At 41.6% G+C, this 24,612-nt stretch overlaps 2 protein-coding genes and 1 long non-coding RNA gene across 5 annotated transcripts in view; 2 read left to right on the top strand and 1 right to left on the bottom strand.

Annotated features, from left to right (window-relative positions):
- The window catches only part of DNASE2B (deoxyribonuclease 2 beta), a 41,220-nt gene extending 25,482 nt beyond the window's left edge, over nt 1-15,738 (top strand). For 2 of the 3 annotated variants that reach the window (XM_075039119.1, XM_075039120.1), the window contains exons 2-7: nt 4,856-5,008; nt 8,876-9,053; nt 10,332-10,413; nt 11,446-11,607; nt 13,119-13,316; nt 13,877-15,737. In XM_075039119.1, the coding sequence (XP_074895220.1) occupies nt 4,856-5,008; nt 8,876-9,053; nt 10,332-10,413; nt 11,446-11,607; nt 13,119-13,316; nt 13,877-14,232 (1,129 nt within the window). In that variant the 3' untranslated portion in view covers nt 14,233-15,737. Of the gene's footprint in view, nt 1-4,855; nt 5,009-8,875; nt 9,054-10,331; nt 10,414-11,445; nt 11,608-13,118; nt 13,317-13,876 lie in introns of all 3 variants that reach the window. The other variant, XM_075039118.1, reaches the window with a different exon arrangement.
- Nucleotides 1-21,400, bottom strand: part of LOC142036101 (uricase-like) — a 27,073-nt gene extending 5,673 nt beyond the window's left edge. Inside the window, exons 1-4 of the mRNA XM_075039121.1 lie at nt 21,290-21,400; nt 2,624-2,842; nt 1,726-1,839; nt 1,524-1,602 (exon numbers count right to left, since the gene is read on the bottom strand). Coding sequence (XP_074895222.1) covers nt 1,524-1,602; nt 1,726-1,839; nt 2,624-2,842; nt 21,290-21,304 — 427 coding nt within the window. The 5' untranslated portion in view covers nt 21,305-21,400. The remainder of the gene's footprint in view (nt 1-1,523; nt 1,603-1,725; nt 1,840-2,623; nt 2,843-21,289) is intronic.
- Nucleotides 20,139-24,612, top strand: LOC142036104 (uncharacterized). The gene is made up of 3 exons (XR_012652068.1): nt 20,139-20,373; nt 23,869-23,978; nt 24,433-24,612. It is a non-coding gene; the product is annotated as an uncharacterized LOC142036104 (long non-coding RNA).

Genomic DNA, 24,612 nt, shown 5'->3' with positions numbered 1-24,612 from the left:
TGAGAAAAGTGTTAAAAGATAGGATTAACTGAGAAATAAATTTCTCTGTCTGGCTGATAGGTGTATAGGAGGATGCTAAAGATAGAGAAGGTTCTCTTATAATAAAAATAAAAGGGATATGAAAGTCTTCTCTTTGGTTATTGTTCACTTAGGCAGGGAATCCTAAAGAAACAGCTGAAGGTCTACATGAAGGGAAGACTAAGAAGGAAAGGCAGTTTCTTCAGTAAGCCTTAAAGGCTTTTTGTTTGTGTAGAACCTGAAATTGCAGAATTTCATGCTGAATTTTCAAGGTGATGAAAAATTTAATTCAATCCATACATTAAGAGCAGCAGCTTTTGAAGAAAGCATAAACTCTTTTTCTTTATTTTTATTTAATTCAGATTTCTTTCTTAACTTTTTCCAGAAACCAAAGTCAATACTATTGAGGCTGCCAAAAAACCAGCAGTCGTTAACATTACGAGGAACATTAGAAAAGATTAGGCCAAGAGGCACTGGAGACTGGTACGGGCGCTCTCTTTTCTTTTAGCAGGAACACAGAGACAATGCTCAAATGCGCCTTTCAGAACTTGTGTCCTGTCTGCAAGTGAAACTGGTCTTGCTACTGGTGCTAACCCTGACATGTTAGAAAAATAGGGAGAGAGGGTAGGATGGGAAACAGTTCTAAGTTACTTTAGGGCAGTAATAAATAGGTACCGAACTAATGCCTAAAACCTCTGAAACCACTGTGTGAAATAATGTAGTGGTCTCAGCTCAGTTCCCAGTAGGCTGAAAGATGGGTTAAATGAAACACCAACATAGTGAGATTGAACTTACACTCTTGTTGTGAGTCATAGCAAGAAGAGATAATTTTGACATTCCCTTTGGAATGCCAGTTTACAGACAGACAGTTGAGCTTGAAAGCCTATGTCTTCTAGGTATCACAGAACTCTTAGTGAAGACAAACAGTGCTTTTTTTTATGCATTGCATGCAGAAATAGTAAGCACACTCTGAAGTATTTTCATGTGAAAAATTGTTTGCATGTAGACCTGAGGGCTCACGATGTTCAAGCCAGCCTGGTGTGCAGCGATGGAATTGCATCTTAGAAATAAAACCAAGGCATGTAGGCAGGGTTTTGAAAATAACTGCAAACTAGGCAATTGGCCCACAGCAGCGTGGTTTCATGACACTTTCTCTATAGGGTAATGATAATAGTGAAACTGCAGAATATGGTATAACATAAAAAAGTAAGCAGACCATTCTCAGGCGGCTATTAAATCCTGTGACAATATATAGCAGTTCTGCTGGATGTGCTGTTGTGGCCATTATATATTTAAGATATACATACAAATGTGAGCTATGTTAGTTCTTCAGTCATGTCTCAGAGATGAAGAACTGCAAAATTAGACTATAAAAGTACTCTTTATTTTAGACCTCTGGAGCAGTAACACCTGTAACACTCTTAGCTATCTCTAAAGCCATCTTCATCTCTCACTGGCAGAAATATTTACAGAGAAGTGGGGGAAGTTGCAAATTCTTTTCTCACCATTTCGGCACTGCTCAGCTTCACAAAAGCGGATCCCATCAGGAACGCATATGAATGAGTGGACGTGGGGAACGCCATTCTGCAATTTAGAGCAGGTGTGTAAGTAGAAGTGCAGTAAATACTATCTTAACTTGAAAACAGGAACTGAGAGTAGCGAATGGCTCCAGCATAAACAAACGGAATGTATTAGTATTTTAGATACCTCGTGTAGACGTTGCCATGGTACTTCTTGAACGTAGGTTTTGACGTACGCCACTTGGCAAAATGTCATGAAGTATTTGCAGATATCTATAGCGAATTGTTCTAAAGTTGGGATCTAAGACAGCAAACAGCATTATTAGAAAAAGGCAGTTACCTCATGTACAAAAGTAAAGTAGATTGTTCTGATTGTTGTAAATATTTGGGAAGGATCAGTGTTGTTAAAAATACGGATTTCTCTCATTTCTGGTTTTGTGCACTGTGCCTAGCCATTTGATCAGCTTGCAGCATACGCTGCAAATAGCAGCTACAGAGTCATGTCAAAAATCTCCCATTCTATGGTATAGCGTGCTACAGTCCTTGGATTGAGAGAAACTGCTACAGAAGCCTTATGCTTTGAGGGTATAATGCTGAAATAATCATAGCGATATTCTGATTAAGCTTTACAGGCTAAAGATGGGATTTAATTACTGAGACAGACAATTTACGCTACAGATTCTCATTATGATAGATGCAGTTGAGGGAGGTAAGAGCACAGTTAACAGAATTAAGAGGAGTCTCACATACTTTGAGACCTGTTTAAAAATGCTATATAGGAATAATGCAGTATTATGTGCTATTAAATTAAAAAAGAGATGGATCTTCTATGACAAATCTACAAAAAATAGTGCTAGCTCTGTGAGGAAAAAAGTCTTTGGAAAACTACAGTGGAGTCTGCAGGGTAAGCACTGGAGGAGGAAAAATGATCTCCCAAATCACTGAAGGTGACTTTAGCGCCTATCTGATGTGCCAATGAGGGGAGAGATTATTTTGATGCATTTTGAAAATAAAAAATTAGTATAGCAAACACTTCCCAATGAAGTCATAAGAAACAGCAAGGCTAGTTAAAAAATAAAAAATACCCCATTTTTTTTGGCCAGCACAAGGACAGTATTCTTTATGGTGTCTGTAGGTATCACAAGAGAGTTGTTTCCCTCCAGGTACTCCTGAGCAGAAGTCAGCCGGAGATGCGTGCACACTTCCACTTCTTTAACGAAGTGCTTCTTCCCTTCTCTGTGAAGGCGAAGGAACTTAATTGTGTTCTTGCCATATTCACAGTTGAGGACTTCTACATCCTTGATCTGCAGAGAAAATACGTGACAGTTGTAAAAGAGCTCAGTGGAAGCCTGAGTTACGCTCAGTCAATGAAACATAAACAATGTTTATGGCCTTTATTTCTGTGGTTAGCTGTGATAATGAAAATTTTTCCATTATAAATTGCAAAGTCCTGATGGGAAGAAAAAAACACTTTAGGAAAAAATTTTAGGGGGGGCAGATCATATAGCGTGAGTAACAGTGAATTAGTCTCTCTTGTTTGCCTAGATCTTCATGGAGTCTCCGCTCCATCATCTCCTTCTGAACCCAGAGTGTCCCAGTGCACTCAGTCACCGCGGGTACGGCCGTGCAGAGGGCAGGCAGCATTCACCCCCGCACCCTCCGCAGTCCTTCCACTGGCGCTGGCTCTGCCAGCCTGGGCTGTACCTCTCTAGATACAACTCCCAATCTTCCCTGCCACCAAGAACAGACTTTCAGCACCTCCTACCCCTCTGGCTCCCAGCTCTCACAACTGCTGTCAGGCTCCACATGTGCAATGCGCTGGGCCCTTGCCATTTTCACCCAGAAGCTGGCAAAACACAGTCAGCATCCTGCATGGCAGAGCCCCGCGTTAGGCAGCACTCCATGTCCCCAGGGCTGCCCCCTGTCATGCGCGCAGGGTAGCGGGGACTTGCTGCTCCAAGGTCCAGTGGAAGTGGTGAGTATTAAAGCAATTCTTCCATGAGGGGCAGGAAGGTTGCTTTGTAAGAAGGCAGAAGTCCCAAACAGAAAATGGAAACAGCTGTCACATTCTTGGTGTGGTGTGTGTTTTATTATCCTCTCTAAGCACGTTGCAATTCCCAAGAGCAAGAAGAAAAGACAGACCGAGCTGGACTGGTTAAAAGTGTTTCCTCACCACTGTAACAGTTCTGATGCCTCACAAAAGGGATCAGAAGCAAGTCTGAGCAGCAAAATTCAGGTCTTGATCCACACCTCCAAAATCCCGGCTTTCTGGGATCGTTTGTTTTGTTTGAGTTAAGCCCTATTCAGTTTTATCCTGCTTCTGTCAAATACATCCCAGTTACACATCTATTACAGTGTTGGAAAGGCTTTATTAGAAAAGAGACAAAATACTGTGAGGGTTGTGAGGATTTCTGTTATGCTAAAATATCCAGAGCTTATTGCGCTAGACTTTCCCTGAGGCTGAAATATCCCATGGTTGGTATCAACATCTCTTAATGTAAATCAGCACCTTTTAATGTAAGCATAATGAGGAGGGAGAAAGAATATTTTACACACCAAAATATAATTGAAGCTTTTTATGTGTGAGTTGCTAAAAGTTTATCAGATGTAAAATTGCTCAATTCAGGCATGTTTGTTCCAAAAAGAAATGCTAATGCACTTAAAAGATAATTTAAAAAAAATATTAACTAATTGTAAGTAAATTACTGTGGCTTAGAGATCAGAGCATTTTCTCTGACTGTTCAGTCCCTGCGGGCTCAATCCCCACAGACAAATGAAGGCCCCCCCTGCCAGATCCAGGACCGGGCAGGGCTCAGCACTTCACCAGGTAACCCTCTTTGCAGGAGTGGTGCAAAGGCTGTGCCTGCTACAATGGAGAAGTAGTGAGATGGAAATGATTTTGTTTTGCTTGTCTGAACACTGGGGTTTTTTCAGATAGTTGTAAAAAAATTCATACTTCAGTCATGCAGCACTAAAAAGAAAACAAAAAGTGTTTCAGTATCTGCAGCTTTTTTTTGTTTTTAAGCAGAATACCTTGAATATCCTAAATAGTCAAAATACTACCTCCTAGAATACAAGGATAAGTTTTCTCAAAAACATAACTTGACAACTGTCAGTTTGCCATTTTGTTGCCCAAAGAAAGCACGAGCAGTTTCCAGCAGCTCCCGGGAGCCCTGGGCCTGCTGCCGACGGCCATCCCTGCAGCAGGAGTCTGAGTTCCCAGGCTGGTTCTGCTGTCCTGGGCAGCCGCCTGGGCTGCGCTTACTGCGTCGTACAGCAGGAGCTGACAGTTAATGCAACACAACTTCTCCTTTTAGAGCCTGCTCAGTGCTCGCCCTGTGCAGCCAAGAAACGAAAATGCCCGCGGGATCTGCATGGTGTCACCCTGCTTTGCTATTGCTTCTCTCCTCCGCGCCTCTGTGGGCAGCTGAGATTTCCTGCCGGAATGAAGACGGGGAGACAGTTGATTGGTAAGTAAATACCGTGCAGGGGAGAAACTCTGGGTGAGTAAATAACACTTGAGCTTAAACCGCATGAAGTAGGTGGATCACTGAGAAGTAATGCACAGCAATCGCTGTTTTAATCCTGTTTGCCTGTGAGTAGCAGCTGAATTTTGCATTTGGAAAACCTAGGATAAGTTATTGAAATGTGATTTCGCTTCACTGAACCAACCACCCTACTGCATTATGACTAACTGCAAAACAATCACCGTTTTACACAGCGTTCATGTCTCATCATCAAAGGGAGCATAACCTGTGTTCGGGTGCCAAGGCTGCACTCGCCGGAGGCAGCCCTGGGGGCACCCAGCCTGGGCCAGGGCTCCGGCACCCGGCTCATCTGGCTGAGGGAACCGAGCCGAGCGGGGAAAACAGCCGTATCTCACCCTTAGCCTCGCTGCTCGTACCCAAACAGCAGCGTGGTGGGACTTGACCCCTTGCTGCCGTGGCTGAGGGGGAGCGGAGGCCAAGCTGCCCCTGGGGGGATGCGGGAGAGGTGCGGGGCAGGGGTCACAGTGTGGGAAAGCGCCTTGTGACTGTGGAGCAGAGGTCGCTCCCCAGCGCTGGAGCTGCCGGTGCGTTAGAGCTGGTACCATCCTACTGCCAGCAGCAAACCCGGTTTGGGTGTTAAATGATTAATTGCGTTAATGCGCTTTGAAGATGAAAGACGCGAAGTATAATTATATAATATCCAGCCCAGGTTTAAAAAGTTAAACGAGGCCTCTTAAAAAAGAACACGGAAGCCTCCCAAAGATAAATATCAACCGATTTCAAAAGAAAAGTGTCTTTCTCTTGGAACAATGACTAGTTTGGATATAAGTGATAAAGAAGTAGGTGCCATTCTTGCACATCCCTTCCCTTGCACACAGAACTAACTGCAGGGAAGGTAGGAGCTTCTCATACCGCAGGCAGGCTACTCAAGCAGGAGCATAAAGCTGGCTTTGCTTTATATTGACATAGCATCAAACGTATGAGGGTCCAGTCCATCCCTGTGACTTGTCGCCATTGCCAAGGCCCTTCTGGATAATGTGATTTTTTTTCAGGAATCAGACTCTTAGTTGGTGCAGCTACCCAACAACTTAAAGATAAAAGAAATTTCATTTCTCTGCAAATTGCAATTATTCCTTGCAGAATGAGTCTGTCTGCTAAAGTGAAAGAAAAAACAGACTAAAACCCAAACAAACAAAAAAAACCAAAACAAAACCCCACTTACCATCCATTTCTTAAATGAACACAATTTTTTTATTCAAATTCTCTGAGAAATCCTTTGAAAGCTGTGGCTAGGAGTAATTCATCTGTGGCTCTGTGTGAAGGCCAGCAATGTGGGACCTGTTCCAGATAGGAACTGGGGGGTCTGCACAGGCATAACCGTGTTCTCTTCTGACAAATTTAGCAGGAAGAACTGGGGGGGGATTTCATTTCTGATGTGCCATGATCAAATGAAAGACAAACTTGCCTATCTGCAGGGGTCATCCTAGTTTACTGACAAGAAATAGTCAGCTTTTGCCTGATTCTGGATTTGGTTGCTATGAAGCTGATAGGAGAAGCAGAACTGAAACTGCTGAGAAAACTTCCTCTTAAACCAAAAGATGTTGATGCCCTTTCAAACAAACACAGCACTGCAGATTTTATATTCAGTTAGCAAGAGCTTTATGTGAGTTCCTCCTATTCAGTGGTTTCATCCTGCAATATTCCATAATTACTCATTATTAGTATTTACGCACCCTTTCATTTGCCACTGAACCGGAGGAATCACTTGGCTTATCTGACCTGATCCCACCTGCGCTCCCCAGCCGTGCCTGCCGATCCTACCCACACGCAGTGCCTAGGCTGGCAAAAGTCTCCCCCTGCGTTTTCATTCCACTCAGGAGCTCATCCCACCATCTTCACTGCACCTTGCACAGGGGCTACCAGAGTAAATGGCCATAGGATTGGCTCTCTAAGGAGGGCAGGGAGTCTTTCCTTTATTCATCCAAACTCACTGTATTCTGTCGGAAGATTTTTGTGCAAATAAAAGCCAGAACTCTGCTTTCTGAAAAGTTTTGAGTCAAGGACTGAAGCCAGAGCTGCACATTGTCGTTTGGGGGGGGTGGGGGAGGGCAAGAATTAAAGATGTGATTAAGAAGTAAAGATGTGATTATTTGTAGTAAGTTGGTGTTCAGTCACAAGCAAATAATGTGACAATGCTAATCAGGTATAAGCGGATTTGCTGTTCCTTGGTTCTCAGGAAAATAACTTTCACCCTCCTCCCGCAAATGTGTAAGCTCTTGAGAAACTTCCTGCGCACAAATGGCAGTGAAGAATTTTATACAACTTTAATTGCTAATACACTCATCTGGCTTTCTGGAAAGGGCCAAAGCATGTATCCACTGGGAACTGGCAAGCAATTTACTGATAGCTCAACTACTAGCATTTCCATAGGCATACCTGCGAATGCGGATTTGTGAGATGCAAGGCTGTAAACATCCCAAGAGCATAAATCTTCCGATACATTTCAAAGCAGTTTGGAAAGGCTTTGTATACTAATTCCTGGATCAGCTCATACTACTGTAACTACTGCTATTCCTCTCTTTTCCAAATCTTCATTTCAAATAAAGGGACTGTTGTGACTCCTCGTGCATGGACAGCTCTCCCCAGCCTTGCTATATAGATCATTTTCTTCTCTTCTCTGTGATCTGTCATCAGCAACAATTTCTCCTGAGATATTTAAGGAACATCAGTCAGTCAACAGCAATGCAGGTAGATTACCAGGATCACTAGTGGTGTGTTTCTCTTCTGCCTGTACATGTATGTTTCCCACGGATTAAATGTTCCTCTAGCAAAATGCTTTCCTGCCACTTCTTACCTGCTTTTGGAGATGGCTTTTTTGACCACCTCGAGACTGTAAATCAACTGGGCAAGGCTTACTCCCCCTGATATGCTCGAAGGGTTAAGCACAGTCAGGCTGCATTTTTGGTAAATAGTATAGGATTGAAAGTAATGCCACTCAGTTCTTACTATTGACATATATAACAAATGACTCAAGTACAGCACTCGAAGAAAGTGGCTCAATTAATTATATTGCAATTAATCCCATGGACTTGTGCCCTGGGAAAACCTGTTTACTTCGTCAGGGACATTAATGTGAACTGAGCCATTTACTGACAACCTTGAGTACTCTACAATTTTGAAAAGATTTGTGTTTCTGGCTAATGTTGTGCAAATATCTAGTCTGCAACAGTACAGCAGAGTGCGAGTCTGTTATGAAAAGTAGGATTGGAACAACATTATCACATGGCTTTATACTTATTTTGTGGTTTTAATATGTATAAATATAACATTATGCATTTTTATAATTTTAATACATAATTTTATCTGTTTCATATAAAGTTATGTTTATATAATATAGAAATGTATTGGTAAGAGGTGTCCAGGTTGACCATGAGAATGTCAGACTGAATTTGGGACCTGAGGTCCTCTACCAGAACCAGGAGCAATAGGGATTTGGTGGCTAAACGGGACTCCAAATAAGGGCTCCCTCAAATCCTTTCGGTGTACCAACAGCAGTCTGGTCACAGCAGCAGGAGTTTAGAGCTGAATCAGCCTCCCTTGCTTGCTAAGAAGCAGAACAAATTTGTCCGCAGCAGGTATTGTGCTGCCAAACTGCTGCTGGCTCCTGCGCTGGGTCACCTCCTCGAGGCTGGGAGATGTCCACACTGCACGCTGGTGGCACTGGTCCCCCTACAGCATCGGCATCCCCAGAGTCACCCTTCTCTTAAATCCTCAGGGGGGGAAGGAGATACCGATTTACACATTCAAACAGGATGGTTGTAAAAAAACCACTGCTCTTCACTGTTCCAGGTTTGCTCTTTACAAGTTGCCAAAACATGCCAAAGGAGATATTCCCATGCTGGGCCTGGAATACATGTACATGGACGCCCTGGCTCCACAGTGGCAGCTCAGTAAATACCTCATCAACATGACACAGGGTGCTCTGGGACAAACACTGAAGCAGCTGTACGAGACATATGAATCCGAGGCAAGTGACATTTAATTATCATTTTGTTAGTATGCTTACTAGATATTACATGCAAATGAAATGAAACCAACCAAAATAAGCATGTAGAGGTATGGCAGGACCTGACCAACTAGATCTACTAAAACACATCAAGGGGAGCGTCTTGACAGCTGGGCAGATTATTTGCAGTTTTGGCTACAATTAGAAATTATCCTCGAACTTCTAATTTCTAGTCAAGCCTTTCACACAGTTAAAGTATTGCCCATCAAAAAAAATGAGCATTGGTACATAGTCCCTTTCGCTGCTTCTCTGCAATTCATGTTGCGCAAAGTCTGAAGCTGTGAACTGGCTGTGAACTCATACTGGGGCCAGTGGTGACTATTACAGGCACTTGTCCTAAGCCTTTCCACGTGCATGTGTTTCATGCTCTTGTCTCAAATCAAATCTGGGGTTTGGTCTTCCCCTTGAAATCACTGTGACTGCTTCAGCAGTCATATGCAGCTTGTTAGACCTTCCTACCCCCCCCCCCCATCAGACACCTCATTTATATTTGTGTGATGTGATTATAAAATACCACAAGATCTGCCTATGGTTATTTTTTCACCATCTACCTAGTATTTGGGGGAGTCTGGGTGTGTCTTTGCATTTCTGCTGTGGGTTAGTGGTAGGGTGTCAATTTCTATGTAGAAGAGATTCCCAGAAGTCAGTCAAATATTGGCAGTCTGTTCAACTGTCCTATTCCAGGTCTCGCTGTAATTGTAATAAACTGTTTACAAAGTACATTGGGAGGGGAAGCATGACCCAACTCTTTGAAGTTCTCTATTCAGGGGAAATAAGGTGCGGCCATATGCAAATATTTTTCAAAGAAAGCATTAATTGCTTGTCCTTCATAAGAACACTTGTCATGTCTATTCTTCCTCAGCAAACATTTTCACCAAATATGGTTGCTAAATCAGAGGCACAAAAAAATAAAGAGGGGAGAACTTCTTTGCAAGCGAGTGCCCAATAAACCCATGTAAACTGCCTTAGTGAGCATGTTCGACCTCTTGAGGAAGGGCTACTGCGATGATTGAGAGAACTTCCACTTTATATTAACCAGGACAGTAATGCTGAGTCTTCAGGTTTATTTTGCTGTAACTTCTGTGGAGACTGTTTCAGCTGAATTGGGACAAGGATTAGGCTCCTGATGTTCACACAGAGAAGTCCTGAATTCTTTCTTCTGTTCCCAGTAGAAGGTGTTCACTTAAATGCCTTCCTTTTACTGAATGTCATGTTTCAGAAATGTCTGTTTTCCTGCAGAGGAACAGCATTGCATATGTGATATACAACGATGAGGTCCCTGAATCAGACTCCAACGGGTGGAAAAGAGGACATACCAAAGGTACAGGGAGAGTCCCAAGCTACTATTTTCTCCTTTCTGAAGTTGTGGATAGCATCTACTTGTCTGTCTATCTGCATATCTAAAACTCCTGCCTAAAGCAAAACTGGAGAATTATTTGAATGATGAATGGTTTGTAGTATAGTTACATACGCTGCAGCTTCTGTTTTAGTTTTGCTATGCCTCTGCTGTGTTGAAGAACTCTTACGGCTTATGGACCCTTTATTTTCAAGAGTTGAAACTTATAGCTCCTTTCAGCAAGTACAGACCACATCATCCTGAGCCTAATGGCAACAACAGTACACGATGTGAACAGAAAGGCACCCTAAACATAAACCCCGCCAAACTCTCTCTCTCTGGGGCAGTAAACTGCTGCCAAGATCGTGGAAGCACTAAAGTATGCAGTTAAAGTAAAGCAAGACTTTAAATAAGCATAAACTTCATTGGACATCTAAACATTCCCTTGAGGAAGCAGATGGGGTTTGCCCAGCCTGACACTGAGATGGACACATTCGCAGGTCTGTATTTTCAGGCTGCAGCAACGGGGATGGCTCAGGAGCCATGCTTCTCCCCAGAGCACTCTGCTGCGGAGGGAGGCATAGCCCGTCTCTCTGCTGCTTCCCCAGGGAGGAGAATTTGGTCTGGGGAAGAAGACACGGTGTTGATGGACTCTGTTTCCCCTTACATAGTGAATATATGAAGGAAAGGAAAATGAGCAGTGGAGAGAGGGTCACAGCCACTAAATCATCAGACTTTCTGAAGGCAAAATTTGAGCAGAGAAAGGTTTTGAAAAGATATTTTTTTCAAAAGAAACATGGTGACAGTTTGAGTTAGGCGATGCAGGAGAGATCTAATGCAATTTTAATACGGTATTAGTGTCTCCTATAATCCATTAATCTACTCTAGAGCCAGTTTACTGTAGACATTAACACATTGAAGTGTGGTGTCTGCAGCAGCAAATCCAAAGTAGGACACAGCTCTATCATCTCAGGGCTCTGTCCTCCTTAATTCATTTCAATAACTTTTTTTTGACAGGATTTCTGCTCTTGGACAAATCACAAGGCTTCTGGGTGGTTCACAGTGTGCCCCTGTTCCCTCCCATCCCTGAGGATGGCTATGGGTATCCAGCTACTGGGGAGTCGTACGGACAGACGGCCATCTGTATAACCTTCAAATATGACCAGTTCACAGAAATAGGTATGAAAAGCTTCTCCCTAAGAAAGCTTTTGCCCCACTGTACCTCTCTAACTGCTTTTCTTGAGGCTTTGCCTCAAAAATTGCTTGTTCTTGTCCTTCGTTGTCAGATTGGGAAACCAAGTGGGGCCTGGAAACAGTGTTCTTGGCTTCAGTTATATTTATCCAACGATTTCCTGTGTGAATGTGGGAAATCCACTCTTCCACTCTGAATCCAGCTCCCCATGGGGACTATTGGGATAATAATAGTCACGAGTGCATATTGAGGGTAAACTCAGTCCATGCATACAAAATGCTTTGCAAATATAAAGTAGGATGATTAACCATTTTTAACAGTAATAGGTCGTTCAGCTGCAGTCATCTGCAGTTCTAAAAATGTAAGGCAACCAATGCTTGAGCTGGAGTAGTAGCCTTGACTCGTCAGAAATACAACATATGGAATAAATATCACCCAGAATTTCCCCAGGTAGTTTTTGCCACATAAAATACCAATACTAAAAAGAAAAAAACCCAAGATCTGTACCGGTAAGATTCAGAACAATCTGACAGTGATATCTGGTACTGGAATCCTGAAAAGGGACTATCAAAAGGCATTACAAGAAGTCATACTGGCACACTCCTTAATGCTTTTCACACTGTTTTTCACTCTCAGTTACAAACCTTGAATGATATTAACAAAACACATATGCTGTGCAAATGGCCAGGCTGGCCACACCCCAGAGCTACCTAAACCAGGTTCCTCTTTGTGGAAGCGCATCTATGCATGTGTTTAGGGAAAGAGGATAAGAAAATGAGCCTCATACACTAATGCTTTTCCTGCTCTGTCCTCCCAGCTTCTGGTAATCTGTGGTTCAGGGATTTCCTGAGCTGGAAAGACTGGAAAGTTCCTGATGGACTGGTCTTCCATGAACTCATCTAATAAGCCCGTTTGTTCCCTTGCTCTTTACGATACCCATGGCAAGGACTTCTACAGTTAAGCTGTGCACTGTACAGAAAAGTAAATTTCTTCTGCAAATTCGATCCAGGCACTGAAAGTCAAGCTCTGTTCTCCCTAAAACCAAACTAGACCCTTTGGCAGCTCTTCTGTTTGCATTTGGCTTGGCAACTGTAACTGACTGGAAACTACTGTAAATACAGACAGGCTTGGATTTACACATGCCATCTGAGCACTGTGTGACTGCTTAGAGGCTTGAAGATGAGCACGGGTGGAAGTGGCAATGGACTGAGACCACCGGTTAACAGTTCTGCTAGGAATAATGAGGTGTAAGCGGAAAAACCTGAGCGTACTCTCTGAGCCAGTCTATGTGCTGCAGGGCCAGTCGGAACACACAGCAATTAAACATGTTTTTTGTTGCTAAAATAAGATAGTTTGACACTGAACTTCTCCAGGAGATAGGTTGTGAAGATTAAGAAGGATTTAGGTTTCCTTTCCAAGGCAGAACTCTACTCTCTTGATTGCTTCGCTTTAACCCATTTTAATTCTGCATGTGTTCATTTCTTTGGGTTTTTCTCAGACCAACAGATGCTGAGTTATAATCCAGGAATCTACAGCTGTTCCATTCCTAACATCTTCCAAGCTGATCTCCCAAATCTGCAGAAGCTCTGTGCAGGGTCCAGGTTGCCCTCGGTCCCCTTGCGCCACCTCTCCAAGCTCCAGTCAGCTCACGGGGAAATCTTTCTCCACTTTGCAAAGTCACACTTGTTCATAGATGGTAAGAGAACCTGTTGCTGTAGCTATCACACATTCTCAAGCAAGAAATAAGCAATTAATATGTTCTTTGACAATTAGGATTTTCTTTGAGGGGAAGAAAGAAGTTCAGCTTCAGAAATAAATGTAGCAGAGGGCAAGGAATTGTGTCCCATTATAATATTCTCTCAGCCCCACAAAGCAAAAAGCTGTCGGTCCTTCAAATGCATTAAGGTGTTCAACAATGGGATTTTCAGGGAATTTATTCCCCGTTATTCAACAGTAACAACAAAGAACAAAAATGGGGTTTGAATCACCTGCGCTTTTTTGTTATGAAGAAGGCTTGACATTTTTTTCCTTTCCTTTTTATCCTGCTGATTGTTTGTAAAAGGTTTTCGAGGAGAAGGAGGAAAGTAGAAATTAACTTCTGAAACAAAAGTCAAAATAAGGGGAGGGGGCAAAATCCCCTCTGGCTCACTTGATGCATTGGAATGAAATGACCCCAGTTAAGGTGATGCTTTTCAGTCCCCTCTTAAATGAAGGAATGTGAAAGACTGATTTCCCACACCCTGTGTTATTCCACAGATATCTACGTGGCCTGGATGGCTCAGGAACTGAAGACTGATTTGTTGGCTGAATCCTGGCAGCATTCCGGCCAAAAACTTCCCTCAAATTGCTCTCTTGACTACCACGTCTACAACATAAACCTAATAGGGATGCCACTGAATTCCACCTTTTATTCCATTAACGATCATTCCAAATGGGCTGTTTCAAGGGAATACAAAGATCAGTGGACCTGCATTGGAGACTTAAACCGTGCTGCTGAGCAAGCTTGGAGAAGTGGTGGGTTCGTCTGTACACAGAACGAACACATCTACAAAGCCTTCAGGCATTTGATATTCCACTACGAAAGTTGCACTGATGCTTCCACATTGATATAACGAACCATTCCTCCCAAACAGCACAACCCCTCATTACACAGAAAGTGTAGGAAATGTCTCCCTTAAACTATATTTTCACTCTGAAAAATGGCCCTGTGAGTTGCCCAATGTGTTAGACCTTCACCTTGTTAGCTATAAAAGCAGGCAGTTTGCAGGTAAATTACGGCTGTTTTTCTCTGGGTGCCGGACCAGCTGGCTCTATGTGTGTTGAGCCACGCTCGCTTTACTCTCTCCCCGGCTCCTCTCGCCGTTGGCACTGAGACAGGATGCGGCTGCACAGGGCTGAACCAAAGCTCATCGCTGTGAGCGACCGTGCATGGGTGTCCCCGGGGGAACTTGTGAGTGATGCTGGACATGGGATGGGAGGAACAACAGAAACCTGTCTCATTAGCTAGGTTGTTGGGGCTGGGCAGTTAGCAAAAGTACCCCAAAATGCTTCAGATTCACCCCATGTTCCAGGCACTGCTGAGATCAATCACAGCATTTCTGCTCAGTTTGGGCTGAATCTCTTGAAGACCTGACATAATTGGATACAGACATGGAGATGAGTAGATCTGTGGACAGGAAGGCTTCATTTTTACATGATTAATTTTTAGAGAAGAAATGAGCTTTAAATAATTTGTAACCAATAGCTTGGGAGTATTTCTAGTGCTTTTATTCATGTACAGCAATCTTATAAACAAATAAACGTGTCCAAAATATGAATAAGCAAAATAAATTAAGAGCAAAAATGGTTTGTTCAGTCTCCCTCTTCCATTTTTATAGTTATTTGTGGTTGGTTACAATGTTTTATAGCTGCCAAGGGATAAATAGAGACAATTAGGAAAAAAAATAGAAGACAATATTTGAAGGAAGATGTTATTTCACCTTACATTTTCACACTACAACAAATGTGGGTGTTAATTTTCAGTACCTCCAGTCTCAGGCTTATGACCTAAAGTTTCCATAGACTTGCTATAAAGACAAAGCTAATTTGCAAAAGCCTGATACACTCCTGGGTTCAGATTTCAAAAGTGTACATGTATTTAATATGTTCCTAAATATATTTATAGGGTTATATCTCACTTGTAATTTTTTTTCCTGAATTGCTAATATAAACTCCAGTCTGAAGAGCTGGGTGTCCCACTAATATTTCTGTTTTGCTGTGTTCATAGTCCATACCACTGATTCTTCACAACAGTGTCTTAAAAGGAAGTAGATATAAAGAAATGCCCCACAACCGCAAGAAGTTGTTGAAGATTTCCTTCCCTTTTCACCCCAAAAAATCAACCAAATGACAAAGTGTACGAAGTATCAAACAAATTAATTTCAGAAAACACTTGTGCGTACTTCTGGAACAAATAGTGTATCTGGCCTGCTTAATGAGGAGAATTGCACAGGAATAGATTTCATATTTAGTCAGTCTGGACTGAAGGCAAACCCAAGTCTCATAGCTCAGTGAAAATAATGCTTAGATATTCTGCATGAAATAGGTCTTTTTTTTTTTCCCTGCGTATGACCAAATAACATTTAATAAATAATTTGCTTGATAATGTTTTTTCTCTGATGCTTGTCAAATTGTTTTACATACATACTTTTCATTGTTTTACTAGCTGTGGTCAAGCAACACCTATTTATGGCAGTGAAAATTGCCAGTGACACAGAATGCTGAGCAGTGGGACGGTAGGGCATAAGTCACATAAGCCAAGATAAACAAGACGCTAACATAACCTACCTGTCTGAACTCTTATATCTTGCCCATACCTTTGCATATGCATGACCTCAGTGTACAGGAACAGCGAGAAATTCTTCACTGGAGACAGTGCTGGTGAGGTTCACCATGATGCATCAGAGGCCACCTGGACCTATGACACAACCTGTATTTCTTATGGTGGATGCTCAGCCACACCATTTGGGTCACAGAGTTCAATAGCAAAGAGTCTCCATCCACTGGCTGTCACAACAGTGTTGCTACAGCCCTGCTCCACAGGCTAAAAGTCAACAGTCCATCACTTGACTTTAAGTAATGATTGCTGTTCTTAATTATTTGATCAATTAATTGATAGCTGTCATAAAGGTTCACAAAATGACTTACAACATTCCTCTTCCATGATACCCAAGATTGGTAGCCTCCATTTTAGCTGTTACTGAGGAGGCATAAACAGCAGTGGGAAGATGGAAAGAAACAGTTGTACCACACAACATTACAAGCACCTAAATAGCTGGGTTGTGTGCACACTCATTTCAGTGGTGTAGCAATAAAAAGGCTGCAGTTCTGGTTCTCTCATTTTTTCAGTGTAAACAGCTTTAATTCAATTCTGCTTTCATTGTGTAACTTCCATGTTTGCATATCCTGGTATTTCTACTACACACATTATGAAACATGGGCAGACTGTTTCCCAAAAGAGACTGATAATCAACAGGATAAACCATACAGATTTTTAAAGGGTTTGTAACTATCAGGCTTCCTGTGCAAGGGCAAGACCATACATCACTTACTCAATCTCATATGCCCCCACAGCATGCACTGTGATCAACTGTTGGTGTGAAATATTTATTTTTGCATATTTTATATATATATTCATAGAGTTTTAAATTTTAAAATGTGCTTTTCATTTCCAAAATGTCAAACACTCAACAAATATCTGCCTGTCCCAGTGACTCTGTGCTGCCTTTGCTGCCCACTGTGACCCTTTGGCTGGACAGACCTTCTCCTGGGGAAGGGGACATCCAGCACTGCCCCCTCTGTCATTTCAGGGGGACTTGCCCAGCAAAGCTGATCCTGCAAAAGGGCAGAAGTCTTGGACCCTGGCATGGAGAGGGGAGAAAGCTGGTCTTTCATCTGGAAACCTGGAGTCTCTTCTCCTCAGTGTGCAGGTATGGCTATTCTGACCCTTGGGCTCTGTTCTAGTTAGACTAAATGAGAACATTTATTATACATGAAAATTGTTTGCCGAGGGAGTACGAGAGGCCAAAAGCAGACATTATTAATCCACTAAACGTTACTATGCTGCAGCCAAGTTTGTAACAAACACAACAGTAGGGATTATTGTTTGGTATAAATTGCCTTGTAATCATTTCCACAAGCTGAGACTCAGTCCCAGCATGCCTGACAAGCTCACAAGGGGCAGGAGATACAAATACAGCCTCTCAAAATACAAGCCTGCCACTCGCTCACCCACCAGGACATTTCCTACCCTCACCACAGCCACTGCCATCCCAGAGCAAGGGCAGAACTCTGTCTCCCTGCCTCTGCTCCAAAAAAAACCCCCTGATGATTTTTCTATAAACACTTGTATCCCTGAGGATGCTTCTATAACACTGGTAATTATGGATTGTTAGGGTAGTGGTTTGCTGTGTTGGAAGAGTGCAATTTTACACAGACTTAATGTAAGAGGTCAAAGGATTAGACATTAGCCTCACTAGAAGAAAAGCTAAAAAACAAACAAACAAACAAAATGTGAAGGCATAAAACCATAAACTGTGTGGAGTTTAATCCCAGCTGGGCAACTACAATACTGCAAAAACAGGCACAGGCATTGCAGCCTGAGCCCACTTCGCAGGGCAGCCTTTATGGTGGGGTTGCTTCTGGTGTCTCCACAACAACTGAAAAAATACAGAGCCCTCATGATGCGAGTGATGAGCAATGTATTGGAGAATTTCTCAAGGACACCTGGGGCTCCTTGCCAGCTGTCTGCCCGCAAGTCAGGGGAAGGTTTGGGAGAAATTTCTCTGACTGAGCTGGGAACGTCCCCTTCTCCAAAGCATGCTAACTTAGCCTGGTACTTGGACTTGCCACAGAGGTCCACAGGTGTGTTTCTGAACCACAGCAAAGTCTGCTTCAAAGTATGCTAGGTTGCACTTTTTAGAAGTACAGAAGTCCTGCAAAGCCCAGGAGGTTTTGATCATTCTGCTGTCAGTAATGCCTATTCTTCCAGCTATCCTTGCAAACCACACACACTGCTCCCCTCTCAGCACACTTTGTGTAGTTTTCTGCTCTCAAAATGGGAAGTTTCCAGTAAACACATCTAATGTAAGTGCCTGTGTCAAACAGGGCTTTCTCAGCTTGCCTGCAGCATGGAGACAGTTATTTTTGTGAAAACGTACGGGCCTCTCTCATCCCTCTCTCCTGTTTAAATATATACACTCCTGACAGTAATGAAATGCTCAAGAACATCATTGTGAGAATTTGTTTTCATGTATCAAAGCATCCTTGGCGTTATTAGCATAGTCACATAATTATCCCCAGAGAAACTTACACCCATATGTTAACGCCCATAAATTATTGTGTGGATCTCTTTTATACCTTTATTTTCAGTTTCTGGGAAAGATATATCACTGGGTACTTAGTATAGTAATTGCTTCAGAACATGTAAACTGCCTATGCCCTGGGTAAAATGTTCGGGAGACAGAGTAGTGCTGGCAGTGTCTTCTAAAAGCTTGGTATAAGCCAAAGCCTAACTGTGCTAAGAATGTGATGCAAGAATATGATGCACCTCTTTAATTTCACAAGAGTTTTTTTAAAAAGACAGGAATTTAAAAATGAGAATGGTGATTAATAGAAATTTTTGTTAGGCAAAGTGGGAGGGAAACCCCCTTGTAGCAGGGAATAAATTCTTCATAGTACAAGGCAGAGAGACCCTGATCTGAAATTTCAAGTTAGGATATCAATATCAGTGCCTTCTAGATACCCTGGTACCCTGAGTAGCCTAGCCAGATCTGACACTTTTCTATTTAGACTGGAGATACCAGATTAAAGGCCTAATCTGCTGAATTTTCTCATAATCTTTATGAACTTGGCATGAATGCAGTAAAAGAAGCTGCATGTGAACTCAGAAATCAGTTGTAGCACTTTCAGATCTTGTCCTCAGCCAGGAGCTAGTTCATAATATAATTATTTAATGCAGGCCTATTTTATGCTTATCTTTATGGTTTTTAACTGATTTATCCCAGTATTAAGGGCGTGCTATTCCATGCATATTTGATATGTTCATTTTACTCAAACTGTTAAATATAAAACATTAGGACTTGAAAAAATATATCTTGTTTTTTATAAACAGCTGTGTTACACTTTTACTCAAGAGATTTCAGTAAATCCTCTTGACTTTGTTTTTTTCAGTTGAGTTTGTTTGACATTTCTACACAAGGTACCTGGTGACTACTCTGATTCTCCTGTAAGAGGGATAAAAGTATGGAACATTCGCCCCCTCCCTTGATCACTTTTCAGCTTGGGAACTGCAAACTGATTTTAAATATTCAAAGCTTTACTGGATAAGAGCATAGTATTTAATGTTGCCTGGTAGACTGCTGGCTACACTTGATTGCTACAAGTGGTTCACTGTAGTACACTTGTAATAGCATTGCCTAATTTATTAATCATAGAAATTTTGCATGCAAATTAGCCACACAGTTGTGCATCATAATACAGTAACACAAAAATCTGCCTTCACATGTATTAATGCCTGCAAATAAGCATGTCACATTACAGCAGTACACGGTTTCCCCATTACATTCCAAAGCCTGCCAAAAGCTCACTAAAGTGCATATCACCAAGTGTTTTCTTTTTGTTCCTTACTTCTGACTTTCTAATGTGTGAATATATTTAGCTCCAAGGCTTTTCTGTGTCTGTGTTTTTTCAGGTTTCCTTTCTGGGCTAAGATTCTGCCAGCCAAAAATCAGTATTTCTCCTGCTATAGTGCAGTTTTAAAAATGTATTTTTGCACTGGTATGAGTATGCTCAGCACCACTGTCCACCACCTCTTGTTGAGGATTAAAAATGCCCAACTCAGTAAACATTTCAGGAACTGTTTCCTTCCCTGCTCTGAAAGCTGCTCCATTTCACATACTGACCTTGTAAATACTAGGCATTGTGCAAAGGAAATATGCATCTTTTCCTCTTTTGCTTGCTAACTATTACAAATATTTCTTTCATGAAAGTCAAGGTGAGAATGAGGGAACCAACAATTTTGCATGGGACATTTTGCAAAGAAAGACCATGGAAGAAATGCTGCACAGCAAATAGGGAAAATTAGTACAGTTGTGTTCCCAGCCACCCACCAACCTGCACTCCTCTTTACTGCCAAAAGATGTGTAAGAACCAGACAAATGGGAGCAAAGAGAGCTTGCGGGAGAAATGGAGAAGAGGAAGCAAGACAACTGAAGGTGAGCAAAAGAGAAAAAGCAAGGGAAGAGCAGAAGGAACATTAGGATGGGTGACACCAGGGAGGTCAGAGACCTTGAGTTTGGTGACAGAGAACCATTAGGATTTAACTGTGCAGAAATCCAATTAACAGGATGTTTCATTTACTGTGATAGTTACTTAACATTTATCCATTTTACAGATATAATCTCCATAGGCTATGCCACAGAGCAATAAAAATGAAAGGCATAAACTGAAGTGACTTAGCCAAGTATTAGGAAAAAAACCCAAACCAACAAACCAACACCCAGAGAGAAAGTCATTACCTGCCTGTTACCAAACCTACAAGAGGTGGGGCAAGACAAAGTCAAAAGCATTAAATATGTAAAAGTGGGAGGGAGAAATTCATAAGCTAAGCTAAACAGTTTGAACCACACATATTTGAACAACATGCTAACCCGCTTTTTTTTAAAAGAAGGAAGCTACTATTTAGTTTTAAAGCTACTATTTAGTTTTAAAGCCAATAAAAAAATACAATGAAAACAAGAGATGCAAAACATTCACAAGAGTAACTGCAGATCATTTCATTACAGATCGTGACACTAAAGCTAGCTTCATTCATTCTTGTGGCATTGAGAGAACTGCAGGCAAAAAAAGTAAATACAAATAAACATACACAGAACATAAATAGTGATAAGCAAACATGCCTTTTTAACACTTTGATCTTGGGATTATTATTACAGATATACCTACAACATATGGGCTTTTATTCTCAGGTAAAAATCAAGCTTAGTTTAGAAACCTCCCCAGTTTTCTATTTTCTTCAGTTTCACCTCTGATACTATGCTCTCCAGCACTAAACAAACCATCACTGGTCTAATATAGTTGTTTCTCACTGCACTGAGTCAAAATCAGCAAGCATTCCTAGATATTACTTACTGTCACTTGGCTCATGGTGGCCTGCTGTTTTGTCACCTCCTGGTCTTGGATGCCACAGAAGAATAATGGCAGTATAGAAGCCGTAGCTCTATAAAAAGTGTCATCTTAATATCAGAGGAGGAGCTAGGCATAAGGGGTTGGCTTCACAAATGTAAATATTTCATAATTTATTTAGTAACATGGCTTTCCTTTTTCCCCCAGGCAAAAGCTTTAATAAAGGAATAGGTCTACTGCAACAAAGGAAACAGCAAAAATAGGGACAAGGACCCATCCTAACCCCATTAATATCAGTGGGAATTTGCCTTCATCTTCAGTGGGAACAGAACTTCAAAGACATGGGAACCATGCATAAAACCTGAAGGATAAAATCTGAACCTTTCGTGGTCTATGACACAAACTGTGTTTAGAGGATGGTAGTGTAGTCCCAACATGGTGGAAATGTCCCCACCAGGAGTTTCACATCCTTGGCTTGACCACAGCCTTGTACCCGGTGCTGCCAGGGTGGCTGTTAGGACAGACGTCAGGGAAGCCACGTGCGTGGGCAGTTTCTTTGACAGAAGAACCTCTCTGAGGCAGGACCATGCAGGAGCTGGGCAGAGACGTACCTCCTCTTGGTGAACGCTGTCTCTCTTGCTGTTCATGGCTTTACTTTCAGTGCCCAAATTAGGAAGAAGTGATATTCCTGCCTTTAGAGGGGCACATCTCAGTAAGTTAAGATACTCAAAGCCTGTCTCAGGCAGAATGAAGACTTAAAGCTGTATCTCCTCAGTCCTACCTTGTGTCGTTAGCACTGAGGAAGATGAGTGGTGTGGATAGAAAGAATCTCTTCTTCTCTAGGGAGATTAAAGATCTCCCTTGAGGACTAAGAACACATCCTGGGTGCACTCTGCCTGCTAATGCTGTGAAAAACCAATGTGGGAAAGCCAAGATGAGCGAACTCATTGCCAAGCATCTCTGCAGGTCTTGTTTTGGTACTGGCACCATACAGCAAAGTAGAAATTAAAAGAACAGAGCTACCATTCTTCTGCTAACAGCAGAATTAGTTTCCCTCTCTTTCCTTTGGATGACTCCTTATGGTTCTTCCATTCCTGGGATTGCATAACAAGACACAGTATCAAGTCACTGTGTGATAATGTGCGTAATGTACAACCTGGAGAGGTTGTTACACTCTTGATGGGTGAGTTCATCTGCCCCACAAACACACAGCTCCTCATAGTCCTATTTTAGCTCTTTAAGAAAAAGTCCCCCTCTGTCCTGCATTATTGGTCACCAAAATAAGTCTGACAACACAAACCCCTTCAAATAAACCGAATGCCAAATAATAGTAGGTGTTTCAGGAAAATGTTCCATGGGAGTGTGTACCCTGACTAAGGCCTCCTCATTAATTTCAAATGATATTTCTTATGGGATCTGCACCACCAGTCCATTGCAGGTCACATCAAGAAAAAAAATGACAAACATTTTCAGAAAAGCCCCTTTAAAAGAAATATGTTTACCATATGCTAATACATCTGCATACTATACAGCAATGATTTTCAATCCCTGGGTGTTGAGAGGTCTATGAACAACATTTAAGAAAGCCACAAATATGGCTACAAAATACAAGTTCATGCATATTTTCCATACATTAAATTTCTTAAGGTAGCCTGGGCCTCTACTGGAAACCTGTACTTTTTTGAAGTCAGGCATATATTGTATGTCAAAATATACAGTTGGGGTATTGTGGGGGTTTTTTTGAGAGAGAGCATTGCTCAGGATCCTGCGGGAACAGAGAACTTATGTTTTCAATTTTTTTTTTTCAATAAAATGCAGTATTTCTTTAATGCTAGATTCCTCTGGTTTCCAGTGCCCTCATTTTTAACAATCTGCATGTATACAATCAGTCTAAGAAATGAGGAATGAGGCATGCTGTTTGGCTGCTTCGAAAATCATGTAATAATGCTATTTGAGTTTGTGGGCTTAGCCTAGTAGTACAACTAAAATGACTGTCAGCTAGACAGATAGTGCAATAAAGGTGAAACACAGTATTGCAGATAAGAAACTAATCTTTATTTCATGGTCCCCATCTTCTCTGGGTATATGAGCCCAGCACTTTGTGGGATCAAGTGGCACTCTTAAACGTAATGCTATTGAGTACAACCAATTTGATTAGATTAGTTAAACCAATGTGGTAAAGGCAAAGTGAAACTGAGCGGCTTCATGGCCCTTACCATGTACACCATAAGCACAGTATCTTCCCTTAGCAAGGGAAATATCAAGGGCTAACAGCATTTGAAATCTAGTGTAATTTAAATGTAGTATTGTATGAAGCATGACAATAAGATCAACTGAGTAAAAAATAGAAAAGCTAAACTCTGGACAAATTTATGAATGCACTGCACAAATTAATATATATTTTTGCAAAGTATTCAGGAGAAGAGAAATATGTTTCTTCTAAGAGGATGTAGGTGGGGCTAATACAGTGTACCAAAGAGATTAAAAAAAAAAAATCCTGTTGATGCTGTGTTCTTGTTGTGTTTGAAGTAGTAATTAGAGTCTGGCGTCAAGTTTGAATGATAACTATTACTTTCTTCACACAGGTTTTCTAAGCTTGAGAGACCAGTTTTCAAAAGCTCTCTAGCAAAGCTATTATGTTACCAGTATTACTCCATCAGAAGAAACTGTTAAAGGATGATCAGAAAAACTGAGGGTGAGTCCTGGTTTTCCAGTATCTTCTCAGGACTGGGCTTCAAAAATGAAAGTCAGCTTTTCTGACAGTAATCTCTTATAATTACAACTGAAAATGATGCAATTGGCAAATTCTCAACAGCTTTGGAAATTGGACCTAATACATTCAAAGGCATAAGCCTTTAAAATATTTCACACATAGACACTTTTTGCTAATATTCTCAAATAGAACTCATGTTTTTGTTCTTAAAGAAAAAAACCCATGCTATCTCTTTCATTGCTGATACAGTTTTGGTTGTTACTGCTTTGAATTTTCTGGTTTGAATACTCACAGGTGGAGGTTGTCACTGCAGATGCCCCAGACTCTGCCAAATGATTTGCTTTCTATGCAGCTTAGCCATTTCCCTCCATTGCAGCTATTAGATACCCCAGCTTACTTCACCATAACTCCAATGCTTTTTTTTTTTCTTCTTTAGGCTTATTATAAAAACAACTTTTGGACTGAAAAGAAAGCACTTTTACCAGAACAGATGTTTGGATTCCTTTTACTCCAAACTCCCATAGCACTGTGTCCCAGATGGCTTAATACTGAAAAGGATTCCAGTAAGTCTTGTATATGGATTTATGAACATACTATATATAAAGAGAAACTTACA

Source organism: Buteo buteo, chromosome 10 (assembly GCF_964188355.1).
Source record: "Buteo buteo chromosome 10, bButBut1.hap1.1, whole genome shotgun sequence".
Lineage (NCBI taxonomy): Eukaryota > Metazoa > Chordata > Aves > Accipitriformes > Accipitridae > Buteo > Buteo buteo.
Note: the sequence above shows the minus strand (reverse complement) of the source record. Positions and strands in the feature narration are given on the sequence as shown.